Below are 25725 nucleotides of genomic sequence, written 5' to 3'. Positions count from 1 at the left end.
AAAATCAGCAGTGTTTCTATATACAAACAATAACCTAGCTGAGGATCAAATAATGACAGCAATCTCATTTATAATAGCTTAAAAATAAATAAAATACTAACCAAGGAAGTAAAAGATATCTATAAGGAGAGCTACAAAACACTGATGAAAGAAATCACAGATGACACAACAAATGGGAAAACATTTAATGCTCATGGATTAGAAGAATCAATTATCATTAAATGGCCATACTGCCCAAAGCAATCTAGAGATTCAACACAATCTCTACCAAAGTACAATGACATTTTTCACAGAATTAGAAAAAACAATCCTAAAATTCACATGAGAATAATGAAACTGGACCCATACCTCTCACCATATACAAAAATTAATTAAAAATGGATTAAAGACCTAAATATAAAACCGTAATCTAGAATGATCCTAGAAGAAAACATAGAAAAACCTCTTCTGGACATTGACCTAGGCAAAGAATTCATGATCAAGTCCTCAACACCGAAAACAACAAACATAAAAATGGACAAATGGGACCTATTGAAACTACAAGGCCTCTGCACAGCAAAATAAACAATAGAAAGAGTCAACAGACACCATGCAAAATGGGAGGAAATATTAACTATGCATCTGACAAAGGACTAACATCCAGAATCTGTAAGGAACTTAAATCAAGAAGAACAAAACAAATAACCCCATTAAAAAGTGGGCAAAGGACATGAACAGAAACTTCTCAAAAAAAGAGAAACATGCAGCCAAAAAACATGAAACACATTTCAACATCACTAATTATCAGCGAAGTGCAAATTAAAACCACAATCAGATACTATCTTACACTAGTCAGAAAGGCTATTATTAAAAACTTAAAAAACAACAGATGTTAGTGAGGCTATGGAAAAAAGTGAACACTTATATACTGTTGATGGGAATATAAGTTAGTACAACATTTATGGAAATAGTGTGGAGATTTCCCAAAGAACTAAAAATTGCACTACCATTTGAGCTAGCTATCCCACTACTGGGCATAAACCCAAAAAGAAAGATATCATGACATCAGAAAGACACCTGCACATATTGGATAAAGAAAATGTGACACACATGCACACGTGCATGCACACACACACACACACATGCACACCATGGAATAGTACTCATCCATGAAAAAGAATGAAATAATGTATTTTGCAGCAACATGGATGGAAGTGGAAGCCATTATCCTCAATGCAATCACTCAGAAACAGAGAGTCAAATACTGCATGTTCTTACTTTTAAGTGGGAGGTAAACGATGGAGACACATGGACATACCCCGTGGAGCAGTAGACATTGGAGACTACAAAAGACGGGATGGTGTGAGATGGCGAGGGTTGAAAACTTACCTATTGGCTACAATGCTCACTATTTGGATGATGGGTACTGTTAAAGCCTAGACTTCACTACTATGCAACATATGCATGTAAGACATCTGCATTTGTATCCTGTAAATATATTTTTATGTGTCTATATATAGTGATATATATACGATCATATATATATACCATATATATATATATCTGTTATTTTTCTTCTACATCCATTATATGCTACTCAATGTTTCCTCTTTGAAGCTTTTAGAAACTTCTCTTTTTTCCTGGTGTTCCATTATTTTATACTGATAACTTTCATGTGAATCTCTCATCATATATAATCATAGTTTCAAAATTTTGAAGAAAAATTATTTGAATATAAAATTATACATTCAACTGAATTATATCATTCAAATGTGGGAGGAAAAATGGTATTTCTAGACATGAAAATTCTCAAAAAATTAACTCCCTTGGAGTTAATGATGTACTTAATCAGAGTTTTTTGTTAACATTGAAATGGTATTCACCAATGGACTTATAAGAAGGCCTTTGACATACCTGCATAGAGAGCTTATCAAAAATACATGGAATTTATGAATTTATGGAGCATGGATGACAAAGAGTAGAAATTTATCATATAGGCATTTCGTATCTATGTAACTATTAAGAGTACAAAAATAAGGAGCATCAAACAAAAATGGCATTCTTTGGGAACAAGGTTTATATAAATGTCATTCAAAATGATCTAATAAACAGCATGAGGACTAATGTTAATTATATTATACTGTGTGCTGGAAATTTCCTAAGAGAGCAGATTTTAAGTAATTTTGCCACCAAACAATGTAACCATGTGGGATGATGGATATGATGATATGTTAATTTGCTTGACTATAGAAATCATTTCACTATGTATATGTATATCAAAACATCATGTTGGACATCTTAAATATACACAATAAAAATTTAAAAACTCACCTGTTAATTCAAAACTAAAAGGAATCCTAGGGAGGGAGAAAAGAACAATTTGGAAGATGTGTCTGACAGATCTCATCTTCTTGAAGAAGAAATGCTACATCTTTGCCTAATTTTTCTTGTATCATTTGAACCATTAGTGAACTTTGGTTTTGGTTAAGTTATATAACACAAGTAAGTCTGATTTTACATCTCAAATCTTTGTGGAAGGACAAAAATATCTGTAAATGCGTTACATATGTACTTTTTGGAAGTACAAAATGTCTAATAAAGTGTTACATATTTACCAACCCTCTAGCTGACAAAGACATTCTAAATTTTCAAGCAATGTTGGACGTCATGAACAAGAGAGATTTTCCATAAAGTTAACAAAGAGATCTATCAGAAAATGAATAATACTAAAGGCAATAAAAAATCGTGGAAGACATTCACATTAAATATAAAATAGTATAAGCAGCTCACCTAGATCTACCAGACAAATACAAAAACTTAAAAAGCAAAGGTACTTTACTTAAAGGTGAAGTATATGAACAGACAAGTTACATAAAAATATATAATTAAAAGCAAAGGTAGGAAATTCTCATCCTCATGAGCAATCAAACTGAACATTGAAATAATGTATTTTTAATCACAGAGAAAGATATACAAATTCTTTTTTCTTTTTATAGACACCGTCTTACTTTACTGCCCAGGCTGGAATGCAGTAGCAGGATCATAGCTCACTACTAGGTTCAAGGGATACTCGCGCCCCAGCCTCCTGAGTAGCTGGGTCTACGGATGTGCATCGCCACATTCGACTTCCTTTTTTTTTTTTTTTCATTTTTATTTAGAGAAAGGGTCTCACTATGCTACCCAGGTTGGTCTCGAATTTCTAGCTTCAAGGGACCCTCTAGCCTTAGCCTCCCAAAGTGCTAGGATTATAGGTGTGAGCCGAAATTACCAGTCAAGATAGCCAATTTCTTTAAGTCAACATTAATAAGAGTCTACACCAGGGAGGGAGTAAAATGGTACAACCCTTTAGAAATGTTCTTTGACAACATTCATCTAGAACCTTTAACATGTATGCACTTCAGAAATAATAAAATCCATTTAGAGAATCTCTCCAAAAAATTCTAAATAAGAAAAAAAGTATTATACAAAAAATTTTCACTACCACAATATTTATATTAACAAGACGGTAAAAGGAAGAAACAACCTAAATGCTTATGATGATGTTTAGGTCACCTAGAAGAGACACTCACAGGATGAATTTTTTTTGCACTAGCTCTCAGAGTTAATTTAAATAATTAATAAGGAACTACAATATCCAAGTAAAACATTCTATTAAGATTAAACAGAGAGAGAATGAGTGCAGCAAAATGTTGAAATAGAAGGCCCTCCCTGCAAGGTCACCGTTTAACAAGTATCTACACAAAAAAAGCAACTACATAAGAACCAAAAATCAAGTGAGCACTAACAGTACCTGGTTTCAACTTCATAACACTGAAAGAGGCTGAAGAAGTAGGTAAAACAGTCATGAATCACTGACATCACCCGTTCCAAATACCCCGGCAGTGGCAGTACGGTACTGCCCTGTTAGAGCAGAAAGTCAAACTGGACCAAACACAACTGGCATCTACTCATGGAGGGAGTGTTTAAACCAGCCCTAGCCAGAAGCGAATCACTGATCCCAGTAGTCGGAAACTGAGTTCCCACAAGCCTCGCCACCTCAAAATAAAGTGCTGTGGAACCCTAGATAAAGTTGAAAGGCAGTCTAGCCCACAGGGACAGCAATTCCTAGGTGAGTCCTAGTGGCCGAGCTGGGCCCAGAGCCAGTGTTCTGGGGAGGCACGTGACCTAATAAGCCACCAGCTGGGGGAGCTAAGTAAGTGCTGGCATCACACATCCTCTAACTCAAGGCTGCAGAGCGCACAGCTCCGAAGAGATCCCTCTCTTTTACATTTGAGGAGAAGAGAGGCAAAAGCAGGAAGGACTTTGTCTTACCTTTTGGATAAGAGCTCAGCTGCAGCAGGATAGGGCACCAGTCAGGGTCATGAGCTCCTTTTCTAGACCCTAGCTTTCAGATGACATTTCTAGAAACACCGTGGGCCAGAAGTACACCCTCTGCCTTGAAGGGGAGAACTCAGTCCTGGCAGTATTCATCACTTGTTAAGAGCCTGTGGGTCCTGAATAATCAGCAGTGACACCCAAGTTCTACATCAAGGGCCTTGGGTGAGACTCTGAGACTTGATGGCTTCAGGTGAGACTCAGCACATTAAGAGCTGTGGTGGCTATAGGGTGAGAAAAGCAGAGGGAAAAGTAATGGGGACTTTGTCTTGCACCTTAGGTACCAGGTCAGCAACAGTGGGGGAGAGCACCAAGCGGGCTCTTGGGATTCCCAATTCCAGAACTTGGCTCTTGGGTGACATTTCTAGACATGCACTGGGCCAGAGGGGAGCCTACTACTCTGAAGGCTGAGTCCGAGGACAGGCAGCATTCACCACAAGCTGACTGAAGAGCCCTTGTGCCTTAAGGAAACATCAGCAGTAGCCTGGCAGCACTCCCTGTGGGACTGTGGTGGCAGTGGCCACGTGATGAGGCTCCTCTGCCTTTGGAATGGGGAAGAAAGAGTGGGAAGAACTGCATCTTGTGGTTTGTGTGCTAGCTCAGCTGCAGTACAACAGAACATCAGAGAAACATGTAAGGTTTTCGACTCTAGTCCCTAGCTCCAGGACAACACCTCTGAACCTACCCGGGGAATGGGGGAATTTGCTGTCCTGAAGCAAAAGACACAAGACTGGTTGGTTTTTGCCACCATCTGATTGTACAGCCCTAGGGCCTTGAGTGAACATAGGTGGTAGCCAGGGAGTGGCTCTAGGAGGCATTGGGTGAAACCGAGTGCTGTGCTTCAGGTCTGACACAGCATAGTCCTAGTGGTGGTGGCCACAGAAGTACTTGTATCACTCCACTCCCATCTCCATGTGTCTCAGAACAGAGAGAGAGACTCTGTTCATTTGGGAGAAAGTAATAAAAAGATCAAGTCTCTGCCTGATGATTCAGAGAATTCTTCTGCATCTTGTTCGAAATCATCAAGGTGGTCCCTCTCTGATTCTGCAAGAATCACAGTGTTATTGGGCTTGGGGTGCCCCCTAAAGCAGATACAGCTTAGATCACAAAACCCAAGTCCTTTCAAATATCTGGAAAGCCTACCCAAGAAGGACACGGACAAACAATCTCAGAATGTGAACACTACAATAAGTACATAACTCTTGAATGTCCAGACACAGACAAACATCTACAAGTATCAGGACCATCCAGGAAAACATGGCCTCATCAAATGAACTACATAAGACACAAGGGACCAATCCTGGAGAATCAGAAACATGTGACTGTTCAGAAACAGGATTCAAAATAGTTGTTTTGAGGAAACTCAAAGACATTCAAGATAATAAAGAAAAGGAATTCACAATTCTATAGATAAGATTAACAAAGAGACTGAAATAATTTTTAAAAATCAAGCAGAAATTCTGGAGCTGAAAAATGCAATTTGCATTCTGAAGAATGCATCAGAGTTCTAATGGGAGAATTGATCAAGCAGAATAAAGGACCAGTGAGCTCAAAGACACTCTATTTAAAAACACACAGTCAGAGGAGATAAAATTAAAAAAAAAATTAAAAAAGTAAGCATGCTTACAGGATCTGGAAAATAGCCTCAGAAGGACAAATCTAAGAGTTACTGCCCTTAAAGAGGCAATAGAGAGAGATAGGGGTAGAAAGTTGCTTCAAAAGGATAATAACAAAGAACTTCCCAAATTTAGAGAAAGATATATAAATATCCAAGTTATAGAACACCAAGCAGATTTAACCCAAAGAAGACTACCTCAAGGGATTTAATAATCAAAATTCCAAGATCAAGGATAAAGAAAGAATCCTAAAAGCAGACAAAAGAGCAAAAACAAGTAAGATACATAGGAGCTCCAACATATCTAGCAGCAGATCTTTCAGTGAAAACCTTATAGGCCAGGTTGGAGTGGTATGAAATATTTAAAGTACAGAAGAAAAAAAAACTTTTAGCCTATAATAGTATGTCTGGCAAAATTATCCTTCAAACATGAAGGAGAAATGAAGACTTTCTCAGACAAACAAAAGCTGAGGGATTTGATCAACACCAGAATCGTCCTACAACGAATGCATGGAGTACTTCAATCAGAAAGCAAATGGTGTTAATGGGCAATAAGAAGTCATCTCAAGGTACAAAACTCACTGGGAATAAGAAGGACACACATAAGTGCTCACCTCGGAGGCACATATACTAAAATTGGAATGATACAGAGAAGATTAGCATGGCCCCTGCAAAAGGATGACACGCAAATTCATGAAGTGTTCCATACTTTTTTTGGAACTAACCCAAATGCCCATCAATGATATACTGGATAAAGAAAATGTGGCACCTATACACTATGGAATACTATGCAGCCATAAAAAAAATAAGTTCATGTTCTTTGCCGTGACATGGATGAAGCTGAAAACCATCATCCTCAGCAAACTAACACAGGAACAGAAAACCAAACACCACATGTTCTCACTCATTAGTGAGAGTTGAACACTGAGAAAACACGGACATAGGGAGGGGAACATCACACATCAGGGCCTGTCAGGGTGTGGGGGGAAAGGGGAGGGATAGCATTAGAACAAATACCTAATGCATGTGGGGCTTAAAACCTAGATGATGGGTTGATGGGTGCAGCAAACCACCATGGCACATGTATACCTATGTAACAAACCTGCACATTCTGCACATGTATCCCAGAACTTAAAGTATAGTAAAATGAGTAAATAAAAAATTAAAAAAATAAAAACACAAAAAATTAGCCGGGCATGGTGGTGAATGCCTGTAGTCCCAGCTACTCAGAAGGCTGAGGCAGGAGAATCACTTGAACACAGGAGGTTGAGGGTTGCAGGGACAAGATCATGCCACTGCACTCCAGCCTGGGCAACAAAGCAAGACACCATCTCAAAAAATAGAAAAATTAAAAAAAGGACACACACAAAAACAAATATTATAGCACTGTAACTATGGTGTGTAAAATACTCTTACATAGAAAGACTAAATGATGATGCAATCAAAAATAATAATTAAAACACCTTTTCAAGATATAGTACCATAAGATACAAATAGAGACAACAAAAAGTTAAAAAGCAGAGGGATGAACTTAAGGCATGAAGTTTTTATTAGTTTTCTTTTTTCTCTTTTATCTGTTTTTCATGCAAATAGTGTGACCTTGTTATTCACTTAAAAGGAAAGGTTATCAGATACTATTTGCAAACCTCATGGTAACCTCAAACCAAAAAAATACAACAGATACACTAAACATAAAAAGTGAGAGACTAAATTATATCACCAAAGAAAATCACCATCCCTAAGAGGAAGACAGGAAGGAAACACAGAAGAAAACAAAGACCACAAAACAAGCAGAAAAGGAATAACAAAATTCAAGGAGTAAGTCCTTACTTAACAATAATAACATTAAATGTAAATGGACTGGGTGAATGGATAAAAGTACAAGACCCAGTGACCTGTTGCCTATAAGCAACACCCTTCGTCTATTAATATAAAGACCCATGTAGACTGAAAACAGAGTGATGGAAAAGATATTTCATTCCAACAGAAACCAAAAAAGAGCAGGAGTAGCTACATTTTTATCAGACAAAATAGGTTTCAAGGCAAAAACCATAAGAAGAGACAAAGAAGGTCGCTATATAATGATAAAGGAGTCAATTCAGCAAGAAGATATAACAATTACAAATGTATATGAACCCAACACTGGAGCACTCAGATATACAAAGCAAATATTATTAGACCTAAAGAAACAAATAGATCTGAATGCAATAATAGCTAGAGTCTTCAACCCTCCACTTTCAGCATCGGACAGATCTCCCAAACAGAAAATCCAAAAAGAAGCATTTGACTTAATCTACACTATAGACCAAAAGGATCTAATAGATATATACAGAACATTTCATCCAATGGCTACAGAATACATATTCTTTTTCTCAGCGCATGGATCATTCTCAACGAAGAATCATACATCAGGTCCCAAAACAAGTCTTAAAACATTCAAAATTTGAAATTATATCAAGCATCTTCTCTGACTACAATTGAACAAAACAAGAAATCAATAATAAGAGGAATTTTGGAAACTATACAAATTCACAGAAAGAAAACATAACATATCCAAACCTATGGGATACAGCAACAGCAATACTAAAAGCAAAGTTTATAGCTATAAGTGTCTACATCAGAAAAAAGGGAAATCTTCATATAACCTAATGATGTATCTTAAAAAACTATAAAAACAAGAACAAACCAGAATTAGTAGAAAAAAAGAAATAAGATCTGAGCAGAAATTTTAAAAAACGAAATGAAGAGAGTACAAAAGATCAATGAAACGAAAAGTTGTTGTTTTGAAGAGTTAAACAAAATTGGCAAACCTTTAGCCAGACTAAAAAACAAGAGAGAAGGTCCAAATAAATAAAATCAGAGATTTTAAAAACGGCTTATTACAACTGATAACTGCAGAAATTCAAAGGGTCATTAGTGGCTACTATGAGCAACTATATACCAATAAATTGGAAAACTCTAGGAGAAATTGACAAATTCCTAGACACATACAATACACCAAGATTGAATCATGTTGGGGTTCAGTCAGGCTGGTGGGAAAAATATTAAAGATAGTTACAGTAATAGCGACAAACTCTCTTGGAAGGCCTGAGAGTTTGCATAGCTTCACATTGCTTGGCTGAAGGCAGCCAGGGTCTCTTTGCAGGAGCCAGAAAGATTAGGGTGCAAGTACAAAGGAATGTGTGGAGTTTATCTTACCAACCTGTTTACTTATATGCACCTAAGACTAACCTTTGTCCTACCACAGGTGCTTTACTGCCTCCTACTCGGGGGAGGAGGTCGGCAGAAGTTTATTACCTGCAAATGGTGTTTGCTTTAGGCCTAGGAACCTGGCCTTGAATCTTTACCCTCTTGTGATGTTTACTCATGACCTTTTAATCTTTACTAAATAAATGCAAATCTTACTGACTGATTGAGGCCACAGTCTCAACTGTTTACAGGACTCTGCTGGAGTCCGTAAGAGGCTCAGACACTCAGCTGGACTGGCAAAGCAGAATATCTGTGTGTCGGTGTACTTCATTCATCTGTCACTGGGTCAGGGGTCTGCAAGGGACAGACCCCCCACAACTGGTGCCCTCGTGTGAGGAGCACTACCGCAGAACCAGGGGGAAATTCCAAACTTCAATAGACCAATAACAAGTAATAAGATTCACGACATAATAAAAAGTCTCTTAGTAAGGAAAACCTGGTATCATCACTGTTGTATTCCACCAAACATTTAAAGAACTAATACCAATCCTCCTCAAACTATTCTGAAAAATAGAAGACAATGGAATACTTCCAAATTCATTCTATGAGGCCAGTATTCCTCTGATACCAAAACCAGACAATGACACATTAAAAAAAAAAAAAATAGGCCAATACCGCTGATGAATATTGATGCAAAAATCCTCAACCAAATACTAGCAAATCAAATTCAGCAATACATTAAAATGATCATTCATCATGACCAAGTGGGATTTATCCCTGGGATGCAAGAATGGAACAATATATGTAAATCAATCAATGTGATACATCATATCAACAGAATGAAGGACAAAACCATGTGATCATTTCCATTAATGCTGAAAGAACACTTGATAAGATTCAACATCCTTTCATGATAAAAGCCCTCAAAAAACTGGGGATAGAAGGACAATTCCTCAACGTAATAAAAGTCATACATGACAGACCCACAGATAGTATCAAACTGAAAGCCTTCCTCTAAGATATGAAACATGACAAAGATACTCACTTTCTCCACTGTTATTCAACATAGTACTGGAAATCCTAGCCAGAGCAGTCAAACAAGAGAAAGAAATAAAGGCATACAGATTGGAAAGGAAGAGGTAAAATTAACCTTGTTTGCAGAGAAACATTATCTTGTATTTGGAAAAATCTAAACACTACATCAAAAAATATTATAAATGACAAATTCAGTAGAGTTACAAGATACAAAATCGACAGAAAAACCAGTAGATTTCTATATGCCAATAGTAAACAGCATGAAAAAGCAATTTTAAAAGTATTCCCATTTATAATAGCCATAAATAAAATTAAGTACCTAGAAATTAACTTCATCAAAGAAGTGAAAGATCTCTACAATGAAAATTATGAAACATTAATGAAAGAAATTGAAAATGGTGCCAAAAAAATGATATTTCATGTTCTCGGTTTGGAAGAGTCACTATTGTAAAAAATATCCATATTACCCAAAGCAATCTACAGATTCAATCTAGTCCCTGTCAAAATACCAATGACATTCTTCACAGAAATTGAAAAATCAATCCTAAAATTTATATGGAACCACAAAAGATCCACTATCTTAGGCAAAAGTTCAAAACTAGAGGAATAACATTACCTGACTTTATACTACCCAGCTATAATAATCAAAACAGAACGGTACTGGCAGAAAAACAGACACATAGACAAACGCAATGAAATAGACAAACCAGAAACAAATCCACACACCTACTGTGAACTCATTTTCCACAAAAAAGCCAAGAAAACACAATGGGGAAAAGACTCGTTTCAAGAAATGGCACAGGAAAACTAGATATCCGTATGCAGAAGAATGAAACTATACCACTATCTCTCACCATATACAAAAATAAAATAAAAAGTAATTAAAGACTTAAATCCAAGACCTCAAACTATGAAACTTCTACAAGGAAATACTGGGGAAACTCTCCAGGACATTGGTCCAGGCAAAAATTTCTGAATAATACTCATAAGCACAGGCAACCAAAGCAAAACTGGACAAATGATATCACATCAAATTAAAAAAGCTTCTGTGCAGCAAAGTAAACAATCCACAAAGTGAAGAGACAATATCCGAATGGGATAAAATATTTGCAAACTGCCCATCTGACAAGGGTGTATCTGTACCACATTTTCTTTATCCAGTAATCTGTTGATGGAACCTTAGGTTGCTTCCTAATTTGGCTATCACGAACAGTGCTGCAAAGAACATGGAAGTGCAGATATCTCTTTGACACACTGATTTCCTTTCTTTTCGGTATATGCCCAGCAGTGGGATTGCTGGATCATATGCTAGCTTTATTTGTGTTTTTTTGAGGAAACTTCAAACTTCAAATGGGTTAATAACCAGAATATATAAGGACCTCAAACAACTCTATGAGAAAAAATACAATAATCTGATTTAAAATTGAGCAAAAGAATAGACATTTCTCAGAAGAAAACATACAAATGGCAAACAGACACATGAAAATGTGCTCAACATCATCAATCATCAGAGAAATGCAAATCAAAACTACATGAGGTATCATCTCCCCTCAGTTAAAATGGCTTTTGTCCAAAAGATAGGCAAAAACAAATGCTGGTGAGGATATGGAGAAAAGGGAAGGAACCCCTGTACACTGTTGGTTGATGGGAATGTAAATTAGTAGAACCACTATGGAGAAAAGTTTGAGGTTTCCTCAAAAACAAAAACAAAAAAAGACTAGCATAAGATCCAGCAATCCCATGCTGGGCATATACCCAAAAGAAAGGAAATCAGTATATCAAAGAGATATCTGCACTCACATGTTTGTTGCAGCACTGTTCACGATAGCCAAATTAGAAAGCAACCTAAGATTCTATCAACAGATTACTGGATAAAGAAAATGTGGTACAGATACATAATGGAGTACTATTTATCCATAAAAAGAATGAGATCCTGTCATTAGCAACAATATGAATGGAACTGGAGGTCATTATGTTAAATGAAATAAGTCAAGCACAGAAAGACAAACATCACAAGTTCTCAGTTATTTGTGGGATCTACAAATGAAAATGATTGAACTCATGGAGACAGAGAGTAGAAGGATGGTTACTATAGGCTGTGAAGGGCAGTAGGTGGATGAGGGGCAGGATGAGGGGATGGTTAATCGGTACAAAAGCATAATCAGAAAGAATGAATAAGACTTAGTATTAGCTAGCACAATGGGGTGACTACAGTCAATAAGAATTTAATTATACACTTAAAAATAACCAGGAGTATCATTGAATTGTTTGTAACACAAAAAATAAATGCTTGATGGGATGGATACCCCATATTCCATGATGTGATTATTAACCATTGCATGCCAGTATCAAAACATCTCATTTACCCCATAAAGATATACACCTACTATGTGCCCCCAAAAATTAAAAATTAAAAAATAAAATGAAACAGAGCTGGTTTCACCTTAGCATAAGCAGTAAGATCACAAGCATATTAAAAAAATACATTAACAAAAGCGATGTATGGAACAAAAAAGGTATCAAAATACTAAGAACACTAAATATTTGAATTTCAGATATTTTTGTTTCTACATTTTCCAATTTCCTTTAACAATGCTATCTTAATTTTTGATTTTCAAACAAGTAAATGTTTTGAAAGCTTATCTACCTAATTCAGGAAGCAATATTAGATGATGATTACTTTCCAAAATAAATTCTTAATTCAAAGGGAAAAACTTTAACTTCATTGAGCCTCCATATCAGCTGTGGAATTCCTAATTCTGGATTTTAAATGAGAGTAAAATATTTTTATCATGTGCATGCTATTTTTGTGAGACCTCTCTTACTAGTTACCAAATGCAATTATTAACTGATACGATACGCCCTATTTTATAATTAATGACAATTTAACTTAATATCAGAACCACAAAAAACAAAATATAGACTTCTTTTCTTTTCATGAAAAATACACATATATAATTGAAAGCAAAGCCAACTTGCAAAAACGTAATTTGCAGAGTACATCAGTTTTTATCTTTTAATATTTAAGAAAATGAGTAGATAAATATTCAGCAAAACTTTCAAATTTGTAAAATACTTCATCTTTTCATGTACTTAGTCTTTTAGTAACCCATCCCTTTGGAATAGAGATATGTTCTTAAACAAAATTCTTATTATTTTATTTTATATTAAATGCATTTTGTAATATTTTAATGATTTATATTTTGTCTTAATTACTTAAAATTGAACACACAATAATGTACTAAATTTGCCTGATTTTAATTCTATTCTCTTTTTTTAGCAAGTTGCTTGCCAGATATTATATCTGCGCTGTTTATCAACATTCAAATCTCATAGACTCAATTTAAGTGACACACAAAGGAATCCTCTTAAAATTTTATTTTCTAATATTTCCATTTATGAAAAATAAATAGCATATTCTATTTTTTATCTTTTAGACACTTAAGTGTAAATCTTTGGGCTACCCACACCAATTGATTATTTTATAGTACATACCAGTAGCTTGAATGTAACATGGTCGGATAAGTGGTACTGTTTTTGGATTCGAAGGAGAACTGGACAAATATTTAGTGTAGAGCTTTGAAGACTCAAAGAAATTAATCTGAACTTGAATGATAAATTTAACTACTTTCACCTGATAGAAAAAAAATACATTATACTTGTTAATTTCTGTTTTGGGAAATATGGGATACTATTTATTTAGCCAAACAGCAGTTTTTAAAAAGCAGTTTTAAAAAATTAAATTATCCTGAGACATTGAACTACATTTTTTAAAAAAAGATGGTTCATTTTTAATGATTTCAAAAATAATTCAAAAAAATAAAAATAAATTTTTAAAATAATTCCTATTCATTCAAAATGAACCAGATTTTAAATATAAAATCCAAAGCAGTAAATATTTAGGAAGAAATCATAGGAAAAAAAATACTTGTAATCCTTGGGTAAGCAAAGACTCTTAAACACAAAAGCAACCATCTATTAAAAAGCAATTAAATTGTACAGTATCAATTGTTTAATCTGTTATTTTAAAAGACATTATTAATAAAAGTATAAGTCAAAAACCCATTTCTCACAAAAAATCTATCTTGTATCCAAAATACATAAAGAACAAAGTTCAATTTAAGAAAATGAACTAATGAAAAAAGTTGGTGAAATATTTGAAAAGACACTTCAGAAAAGAAGCTATACAAATTACACATTAGCACATGGAAAGATGTTTCATACTAAGGAAATGCAAATTGAAACCATATGAGATATCACTTCACGCCTATCACAATTGCTTAAACAAAAATAACATGTGAACACGTAAAACACATACATTGTTGATGAGCATGCAAAACTTTATAGTTACTTTGAAAAACAAGTTTCTTCATTATTAGAAAGTTAACTATATATTTCACATAAAGCTCAGGACTCCCAAATTTAGGTGTTTAACCCAAGAGAAGTGAAACTTATTCATACAACTTATTCATTATTGCCAAAAACTGAAAATAATCCAAATGCTCTCCAAATGGTGAATGAATAACAAACTTACTTTTCAACAATAAAAGAATGAACTACTGTTGCATACAATAATGTGGATGAATTTCAAATTTATTATGCTGAGTGAGAGAAGTCAGACTGAAAACCTCATGATTACCTTATGAATACCTTATGATTTCACCTACATGGCATTCTATAAAAGGCAAAATTATGGGGTCAAATTCAGTTTAGTGTTTGCCATGGACTGGAGGTGGAGGAGAGGATGAATACTAGGTCTTAATTCATTCTTTTTAACTATGTTTTTGTACCCATTAACCATCGATACCTCCCCCTCATTCGCCTAGTACCCTTCACGGCCTATAGTAATACACACAAGAAAAATGTACAGAAGGTGATGCAACTGTTCTCTATATTGGTTTTGGTATTTTTTGCCCAATTGTATACATTTGTTAATTGTTCATATATTAGAAAGAGACTTTTAGTGTATGCACATTTTTTAAAAAGTTAAAGCGAATTCCTTGGCTCTGATTTTTATACATCTGGATTCAAAACCCGAAATGGACTGACAATATCGGCACCTAGGCAGGTGAATCATAAAACAATTAACACTCAGAGCTACAAAATATATTTGCAATTATATAGTGCTAGCCCCTCATTTTGAAAACAAGAATATGTGGTCTAGTCTAGATGAAAACAGAGTCTGCATCAAAGAGAAAAGAAACAGTCCAACTTCATGTTTGGGGGTTCTATCAAAACTAAAAAGGTTGGCTTCAGCCAAATGGTAAACAGGCAGCTCCAAATGTCCATGGCCCCACAGAAACATCAGAAACACGTAAAAACTGTCAGGCGTGGTGGCAGGCACCTGTAGTCCCAGCTACTCAGGAGGCTGAGGCAGGAGAATGGCGTGAACCTGGGAGGCAGAGCTTGCAGTGAGCCGAGATCGTGCCACTGCACTCCAGCCTGGGCGACAGAGCAAGAATACGTCTCAAAAAAAAAAAAAAAAAAGAGACAAAACTTTAAACTAGTCTGACAGTAAACAAATGAGAGACATGAATAACTAAAATAAAAAATGAGATTAAAGACATTACTATCAACCATACAAAAAAGGGTTAATTCAAAGAGAATACCATTATTATCGCTCTAGATTCAAATCTCAATTTTGAAAATAAAATTATAAATTACATAATTTATTAGAAATTTAAATTGATAAAAATAAAATTGATCTATACTAAAGCTGAAAATGCTATGGAAGTAATATTAATGCTAAAATATTTACATATGTATGAGAAAATTCTTATTGCATTTCAAGTTACATTACAGATAATTTAAAAATTCATTTTTTCTAATGACATGTTTTAAACTTTGTGTTGATTTTTTTTTTACCAAAACCTTACATTATTTATGTTTAAAAAACATTAAGACGGTCAACCCTGTTACTCCATGGTACCTTGGTAAACTCCTAGAGGTGGGAGGTAGAAAACAGGCAAGAATGTGAATGTTTTAAATGTGAAAAGGGAAGAATAATAGTACTTCTCACATGCCAAAACCTCCAAGATCATGACAACAAGCACTGATGGGTTCAGAGGTACATATATCTAGTGCTGTGCTATACTCATAAACTCAGTGCTGACAATCTAAACAGTTTTAAATAAAATGAGCTGAGTATTATAAAGTGCATATGTTCAGCTCTAGTCATTCATATTGCCCTAATAGGCAAAACACTTGGGTTTCTATTTATATTTAACTGGCCATACCACTGCCAATTCCATTTTCTGTCATAGAATCTTAGGTACAGTCCATTCTTATAACCAAAATATAGAAGCCTAAAATACTGCTCATGTTATTTTCCTGTTTTGCTTTTGTCAAAACAGCAAGCAACCGATTCCCATGATAATCTATTTCTGCAGTGGTACTAGCATGCAGACATCAAGGAATAAATTGCATAAAGATGTAGTATTTCATGTTCAAATACAACCTGTTTTGATATTTCATAGATAAGAAAAAACAACAACTTTGCTTGATCTTATTTCCCTGGAATCTTAGCATTTAATCATTAGCAGCTGGTTATATTTTGTGTCTCATTTTTATTTTTCCACTTCTGGTTCATCTTCTTTGTTTCTTAATTTGATTATTAATATCATACATATTATAATATTACTATTATTTTAGTCTATTATTTTATTTTTAAGGCTTTTTTATATATTAATAATATGGACTCATATTTTGAAGTCAAATACTGCTAAAAAGTATGTTTCCCAAACTGTCATCTTCATCTGATTGCTGGATGGACATTAGCCTTTAACAGAAGCTGAGGGGACTGGAAATGTGAAGAAAAGGAAAATTACAATGATAGGACTCGTCTTTTCTTTCAATGTGTCACTTAGTTTCTTCCACATCAATAGAAATGTGAAGAAAAAGGAAGTGCGAGGCCAGGGTTCTGGATAAACCTCCATGTGGATACTGAAATCACTCAGAAAATGAGATGAGTAGGGTACCAGATATACCACGAGTCTGGCTGGCAGTGACCAGGAGCATGTCTGGAGATGACTATTCACAAGAGACCACCCACCAGAGATTTCACAGATGGGAACTGGCAAACTCACACAATACAAAGTTCAAAGAAGCAGGCTTTTTAAAATTATTTATTTATTTATTTATTTTTTGAGACAGCGTCTCATTCTGTCACTCAGGCTGGAGTGCAGTGGTGTGATCTCGGCTCACTGCAGCCTCCTCCTCCTGGGTTCAAGCGATTCTCCTGCCTCAGCCTCCCTAGTAGCTGAGATTACAGGTAAGCGTCACCACGCCCGGCTATTTTTTGTATTTTTAGTAGAGACAGGGTTTCACCATGTTGGCCAGGTTAGTCTCGAACTCCTGACCTCAGGTAATCTGCCCACCTCGACCTCCCAAAGTGCTAGGATTACAGGCATGAGCCACCACACCCAGCCAGAAGCAGGTATTTTTAACAGATAAGGATCCTCTAGAAAAATCACCCCAGGGAACAAGGCGTCCAGAAAGGATCACTTCTAGACCCACAGCAAGATTCACAGGAAATGCTATTTTAAAAAACAGTGCTATTGAGATAGCCAGGTTCCCAATAAGAAGAAATCATGAAGAAAAAGGAAGCCCAGAAAAATACAGAGGACTTATAGAAGTGTAGGGACACTAGAGGGCAGAGAAAAAGGGAAGGGAAGCTAAGTGTGAGGGGAATCAGAGCTGACAGGGAAGAGAAGCTATTCACAGGATGCTCCAATTTTGGAGAATGACTGATATAAAAAGGAATCTGAGTCATGATGAATTGAGTCGACAGTTACTGGGGCTTGAGTCTTCACTGTCTGTCTTCGAGTCTAGTGCTGGGTCACAAAGTTAGGGATGATAGGAGTGGAAAGCTGAAGTTATGGGATAGGTTTAACACAGGACCAGACTGAGGGCTCTATTTTAAAATGTCTGATGCTGTCTTTGTTGATGATTGTTGGTGACTGTCAATGATAATGACTGTTGGTAATTATCAAGATAATTCAATGTACTCATCTCAGCCCTTAACTGTCTCTTTTAAGTATGAAGCCTTTCTACCTCCTGAAACATACAATTTTTCTAAAACTGTGTGGTGAATTCACAAGGCTAAGGGTTAATCCCTGCCTTCTCTGATTGTCAAGTATGTATAGGTGAAAAGTCATACTCGACTTGTCTTCTCTTAACTGACATCTTCACACACAACTTGCATAAAATATGTTTTTATCCAAAGTAGGTCTATAATTACACAGAATGCCTACTTTTATCCAAAGTAGGTTTATAATTACACAGAAGGAGGTTCCATGATACCTTCACCCATGGAAGTTTCTCCCTTCAACAAAACTGCAAGAGTACAAGACTTATCTTTTACACAGAAACTAAGTGACATATTGAAAGAAAAGATAAGCCCTATCATTATAAAATCACTGAGATATTCAATGAGGAAGGAAAACTTTGAACGTTTTGTGATATGTGCTATTTTAAGTGATTTCCCAGATGTTGTCATTCAAAGACAGGAATACCTCAAATTGAAAAGGATATTCTAATGAAATCAGATTTCAGTGCCCAGTCCAGTGTTGGTAGACAGACATGTTTATGAATTGAAAAGGAGCAGGTGTCATTCAAATGTCCTTTCCTTTAATCCTCGAGGAATTATTCTTAGCTTCCCGTAAGAATGATTGTAAATCTAGAATAACCATTATGAAAGGTTTACCCAAGGTTCTGCATATCCTTAAATCGCAGATCAAGGCTAGTGGGAAAAATAAAAAGCATGAACAATTGTCCCTCACATTCAAAAACTGCAGGGAAAATACAGAGCAACAAAGATGAAAGTTGCAAAGAGATGCAGAGTAACTAAGGCACTAAAGATGAACCAGCCTGTGCTTCAGGGCAGAACCTGGGTCATAGCAGCAGGAAAAATAAGAGTAATAATAGGGAAAGATCTATACTAGTGCTGTCCAGTGAAACTTTGTCACGAAGAAAATGCGCTGCATTGTACAATAGCCACGTGTGAATCTACAGAACGTGAAATGTAGGTATTGTGATAAAGAAGCAACATTTCTGTTGGGCTTAATTTTAATAAATTGAAGCTTTAATTCAAACAGCCACATGTAGGTAGTGACTACCATATAGGAAGCACAATTCTATATATTGGCCAAGAAGACACGTTAGTAGCCCACAAAAAAAAGGAGGAGCTTGAGTGACTTACAGAAAATAAACAAATGCCAAATACAACTGCAATTGACTACTAGCACTTCAGGTTGTGCTCAAACCTGATGCAGTGTAGGAAAGGAAGGTTTACAACTAACAATAAATCAATCGTGTATTGTTGATTTCACATTTTCCTGCTACATAGGTCAACCAAGAGAGCATCAATTTGCTATTTACATTTTGACACATGCACAAAGATAGACAACTTACACCTAGCAATAAATATAGTGAAGGACATTTGAGATGACTGGAAACCAGATAATCAATCTGCCTTACGGGCACAGATTTATAGAACAAATTCTCAAAGGGTGTGCTGTCTCTGCAGGATTTTATATGTTCTTCTCATTGTTGAAGTGAATTACACTCCAACACACTAAGTAAATCTTCCTTTAAAATACCCAGTTAACATAGAATGATTCAGAATCTAAGCAAAGTGTGGCACTCCACAGAAATTTAAATATATATAATTAATTTTAATTTTATAATCAAGTTCTAGAATCCTAAACATTAAGAAATACTTAGAACTTTTTAAATTGCTGACAGTGTTAGTGAACTATTGTCTAAATATATTATATATAATATATTCTCCAAAAAAGCCATGTAAGATACTTAAATTGCATTATAGATTTTTCCAATTTTCAATGATCCTTAAGTAAAATGTTTTACATACATTTCAATTATATGAAAATATAAAATCACAATATAGACTTATTAGAATAATATATAAACTTGGCCTTAACATAATTTTAAAAACCTGTAAATTACTGCAGAATATTTAGGTTTTTTTCTTGTTGAAAGTGTGTGCGCGTGTGTGTGTGTGCGCGTGTGTATGTCTGCATACTTCTATGTACATGTGAGATATAAACATTATATAGGTGAATGACATACCTTAATTTATCAGAATATTAACTTGTGAGAAAAGAATTACTTAGTTTCTTTTTATTTAGAGGGTTTTTAAAAATCAGAATAATAAGAATACATGTTTGAAAAAATACTCTTACAAAGTTTATTTTTAAAATAATGAGCATTCCCCTTTCACCATTGCACCCTTGTGCACACACACAAACATACCCATACACATCCAGATGTAATCATTAGTTGTTTTAGACTTACTGCAACATAGTTAAATAACCTACAGAGTGTCATGAAACAAGCTGCAATAAATTTAAAGTGATTTAAATGAATTCAAGTGTGTTCTCTAACTATAAGGGAATTATTTTCGAAATCAATAAGAGAAACAAACTAGGTAAATGCACAAATATGTGGAAATTAAACAAGACATACCAATTAACTAATAAGTGAAAAATAAATTATGTGAGAAATTGCAAAACATTTTGAAGAGTAAAAATGAAAATAAAACATATCAAAACTTTTGGGGTAAATGTAAAACAGTATTTAGAGGAAAGTATGTAGCTGTAAAACCTATATTTAAAAAGTTAAATATCTCAAATCAATGCCCTAACATTTCACACTTAAAAATAAGAATAGAAGATCAAATCAAACAGAAAAAAATGAATAATAAAGGATGAAGTGGAAATAAATGAAATAAAGAATCAAAAAATAATACAGCAAATCAGAAATACCAAAAGTTGGATCTTGAAAATATCATCAAAACAGACAAACCTTTAGATATGCTGACCAAGATAAAAAGAGAGATGGCTCAATTTTATAAAATCAGGAATGAAAGAAGGAACTAAATTATTACCTACCGGCAATGAAGGGGTGGAGCCAAGATGGCCGAATAGGAACAGCTCCGGTCTCCAGCTCCCAGCCCCAGTGACACAGAAGACGGGTGATTTCTGCATTTCTGCTTGAGGTACCGGTTTCATCTCACTAGGGAGTGCCTAACAGTGGGTGCAGGACAGTCGGTGAAGCGCACTGTGCGCGAGCCGAACCAGGGCGAGGCATTGCCTCACTCGGGAAGCGCAAGGGGTCAGGGAGTTCCCTTTCCTAGTCAAAGAAAGGGGAAACAGACGGCACCTGGAATATCAGGTCAGTCCCGTCCTAATACTGCGCTTTTCCAACGGGCCTGGAAAACGGCACACTAGGAGATTGTGTCCCGCACCTGGCTCGGAGGGTCCTATGCCCACAGAGGCTTGCTGATTGCTAGCACAGCAGTCTGAGGTCACGCTGCAAGGCGGCAACGAGGCTGGGGGAGGGGCGCCCGCCATTGCCCAGGCTTGCTTAGGTAAACAAAGCAGCCAGGAAGCTGGAACTGGGTGGAGCCCACCACAGCTCAAGGAGGCCTGCCTGTCTCTGTAGGCTCCACCTCTGGGGGCAGGGCACAGACAACCAAAAACTCAGTGAGAACCTCCACAGCCTTAAATGTCCCTGTCTGACTGACAGCTTTGAAGAGAGTAGTGGTTCTCCCAGCACGCAGCTGGAGATCTGAGAACGGACAGACTGCCTCCTAAAGTGGGTCCCTCACCCCTGAGCAGCCTAACTGGGAGGCAACCCCCCAGTAGGGACAGACTGACACCTCATTCAACCGGGTACTCCTCTGAGACAAAACTTTCAGAGGAACTATCAGACAGCTGAATTTGTGGTCTCACGAAAATCCGCTGTTCTGCAGCCACCGGTGCTGACACCCAGCCAAACAGGGTCTGGAGTGGACCTCTAGTAAACTCCAACAGACCTGCAGCTGAGGGTCTTGTCTGGTAGAAGGAAAATTAACAAACAGAAAGGACATCCACACCAAAAACCCATCTGTACATCACCATCATCGAAGACAAAAAGTAGACAAAACCACAAAGATGGGGAAAAAACAGACCAAAAAAACTGGAAACTCTAAAAAACAGAGCACCTCTCCTCCTCCAAAGGAACGCAGTTCCTCACCAGCAACGGAACAAAGCTGGATGGAGGATGACTTTGATGAGTTGAGAGAAGAAGGCTTCAGACGATCAAACTACTCTGAGCTACGAGAGGAAATTCAAAACAATAGCAAAGAAGTTAAAAACTTTGAAAAAAAATTAGAAGAATGGATAACTAGAATAACCAATGGAGAGAAGGGCTTAAAGGAGATGATGGAGCTGAAAGCCAAGTTTCGAGAACTACGTGAAGAATGCAGAAGCCTCAGTAGCAGATGCGATCAACTGGAAGAAAGGGTATCGCTGATAGAAGATGAAATGAATGAAATGAAGAGAGAAGGGAAGTTTAGAGAAAAAAGAATAAAAAGAAATGAACAAAGCCTCCAAGAAATTTGGGACTATGTGAAAAGACCAAACCTACGTCTGATTGGTGTACCTGAAAATGATGGGGAGAATGGAACCAAGTTGGAAAACACTCTGCAAGATATTATCCAGGAGAACTTCCCCAATCTAGCAAGGCAGGCCAGCATTCAGATTCAGGAAATACAGAGAACGCCACAAAGATACTCCTCGAGAAGGGCAACTCCAAGACACATAATTGTCAGATTCACCAAAGTGGAAATGAAGGAAAAAATGTTAAGGGCAGCCAGAGAGAAAGGTCGGGTTACCCACAAAGGGAAGCCCATCAGACTAACAGCTGATCTCTCAGCAGAAACTCTACAAGCCAGAAGAGAGTGGGGGCCGATATTCCACATTCTTAAAGAAAAGAATTTTCAACCCAGAATTTCCTATCCCGCCAAACTAAGCTTCATAAGTGAAGGAGAAATAAAATACTTTACAGACAAGCAAACGCTGAGTGATTTTGTCACCACCAGGCCTGCCCTAAAAGAGCTCCTGAAGGAAGCACTAAACATGGAAAGGAACAACCGGTAACAGCCCCTGCAAAAACATGCCAAATTGTAAAGACCATCGAGGCTAGGAAGAAACTATAGCAACTAACGAGCAAAATAACCAACTAACATCATAATGACAGGATCAGATTCACACATAACAATATTCACGTTAAATGTAAATGGGCTAAATGCTCCAATCAAAAGACACAGACTGGCAAACTGGATAAGGAGTCAGGACCCATCAGTGTGCTGTATTCAGGAAACCCATCTCACATGCAGAGACACACATAGACTCAAAATAAAGGGATGCAGGAAGATCTATCAAGCAACTGGAAAACAAAAAAAGGCAGGGGTTGCAATCCTAGTCTCTGATAAAATAGACTTTAAACCAACAAAGATCAAAAGAGACAAAGAAGGCCATTACATAATGCTAAAGGGATCAATTCAACAAGAAGAGCTAACTATCCTAAATATATATGCACCCAACACAGGAGCACCCAGATTCATAAAGCAAGTCCTCAGTGACCTACAAAGGGACTTAAACTCCCACACAATAATAATGGGAGATTTTAACACCCCACTGTCAGCATTAGACAGATCAACGAGACAGAAAGTTAACAAGGATATCCAGGAATTGAACTCAGCTCTACATAAAGTGGACCTAATAGACATCTACAGAACTCTCCACCCCAAATCAACAGAATATACATTTTTTTCAGCACCACACCACACCTATTCCAAAATTGACCACATAGTTGGAAGTAAAGCTCTTCTCAGCAAATGTAAAAGAACAGAGATTATAACAAACTGTCTCTCAGACCACAGTGCAATCAAACTAGAACTCAGGATTAAGAAACTCAGTCAAAACCGCTCAACTACATGGAAACTGAACAACCTGCTCCTGAATGACTATTGGGTACATAATGAAATGAAGGCAGAAATAAAGATTTTCTTTGAAACCAACGAGAACAAAGACACAACATACCAGAATCTCTGGGACACGTTCAAAGCAGTGTGTAGAGGGAAATTTATAGCACTAAATGCCCACAAGAGAAAGCAGGAAAGATCCAAAATTGACACCCTAACATCACAATTAAAAGAACTAGAAAAGCAAGAGCAAACACATTCAAAAGCTAGCAGAAGGCTAGAAATAACTAAAATCAGAGCAGAACTGAAGGAAATAGAGACACAAAAAACCCTTCAAAAAATTAATGAATCCAGGAGCTGGTTTTTTGAAAAGATCAATAAAATTGATGGACCGCTAGCAAGACTAATAAAGAAGAAAAGAGAGAAGAATCAAATAGATGCAATAAAAAACGAAAAAGGGGATATCACCACCGATCCCACAGAAATACAATCTACCATCAGAGAATACTACAAACACCTCTATGCAAATAAACTAGAAAATCTAGAAGAAATGGATAAATTCCTCGACAAATACACCCTCCCAAGACTAAACCAGGAAGAAGTTGAATCTCTGAATAGACCAATAACAGGTTCTGAAATTGTGGCAATAATCAATAGCTTACCAACCAAAAAGAGTCCAGGACCTGACGGATTCACAGCTGAATTCTACCAGAGGTACAAGGAGGAACTGGTACCATTCCTTCTGAAACTATTCCAATCGATAGAAAAAGAGGGAATCCTCCCTAACACATTTTACGAAGCCAGCATCGTCCTGATACCAAAACCTGGCAGAGACATAACCAAAAAAGAGAATTTCAGACCAATATCCTTGATGAACATTGATGCAAAAATCCTCAATAAAATACTGGCAAACCGAATCCAGCAGCACATCAAAAAGCTTATCCACCATGATCAAGTGGGCTTCATCCCTGGGATGCAAGGCTGGTTCAACATACGCAAATCAATAAATGTAATCCAGCATATAAACAGAACCAAAGACAAAAACCACATGATTATCTCAATAGATGCAGAAAAGGCCTTTGACAAAATTCAACAACCCTTCATGCTAAAAACTCTCAATAAATTAGGTATTGATGGGACGTATCTCAAAATAATAAGAGCTATCTACAACAAACCCACAGCCAATATCATACTGAATGGGCAAAAACTGGAAGCATTCCTTCTGAAAACTGGCACAAGACAGGGATGCCCTCTCTCACCGCTCCTATTCAACATAGTGCTGGAAGTTCTGGCCAGAGCAATCAGGCAGGAGAAGGAAATAAAGGGTATTCAATTAGGAAAAGAGGAAGTCAAATTGTCCCTGTTTGCAGATGACATGATTGTATATCTAGAAAACCCCATTGTCTCAGCCCAAAATCTCCTTAAGCTGATTAGCAACTTCAGCAAAGTCTCAGGATACAAAATTAATGTACAAAAATCGCAAGCATTCTTATACACCAATAACAGACAAACAGAGAGCCAAATCATGAGTGAACTCCCATTCACAATTGCTTCAAAGAGAATAAAATACCTAGGAATCCAACTTACAAGGGATGTGAAGGACCTCTTCAAGGAGAACTACAAACCACTGCTCAATGAAATAAAAGAGGATACAAACAAATGGAAGAACATTCCATGCTCATGGGTTGGAAGAATCAATATCGTGAAAATGGCCATACTGCCCAAGGTAATTTATAGATTCAATGCCGTCCCCATCAAGCTACCA

At 36.5% G+C, this 25725-nt stretch overlaps 1 protein-coding gene and 1 non-coding gene across 2 annotated transcripts in view; one reads left to right on the top strand and one right to left on the bottom strand.

Annotated features, from left to right (window-relative positions):
- Positions 1–25725, bottom strand: part of LOC129487942 (cilia- and flagella-associated protein 47) — a 477840-nt gene that overhangs the window by 357132 nt on the left and 94983 nt on the right. Inside the window, exon 22 of the mRNA XM_055289494.2 lies at positions 13688–13826. Coding sequence (XP_055145469.1) covers positions 13688–13826 — 139 coding nt within the window. The remainder of the gene's footprint in view (positions 1–13687; positions 13827–25725) is intronic.
- Positions 6575–6681, top strand: LOC129489112 (U6 spliceosomal RNA). The gene has a single exon (XR_008659906.1). It is a non-coding gene; the product is annotated as a U6 spliceosomal RNA (small nuclear RNA).

Source organism: Symphalangus syndactylus, chromosome 8, assembly GCF_028878055.3.
Source record: "Symphalangus syndactylus isolate Jambi chromosome 8, NHGRI_mSymSyn1-v2.1_pri, whole genome shotgun sequence".
Lineage (NCBI taxonomy): Eukaryota > Metazoa > Chordata > Mammalia > Primates > Hylobatidae > Symphalangus > Symphalangus syndactylus.
Note: the sequence above shows the minus strand (reverse complement) of the source record. Positions and strands in the feature narration are given on the sequence as shown.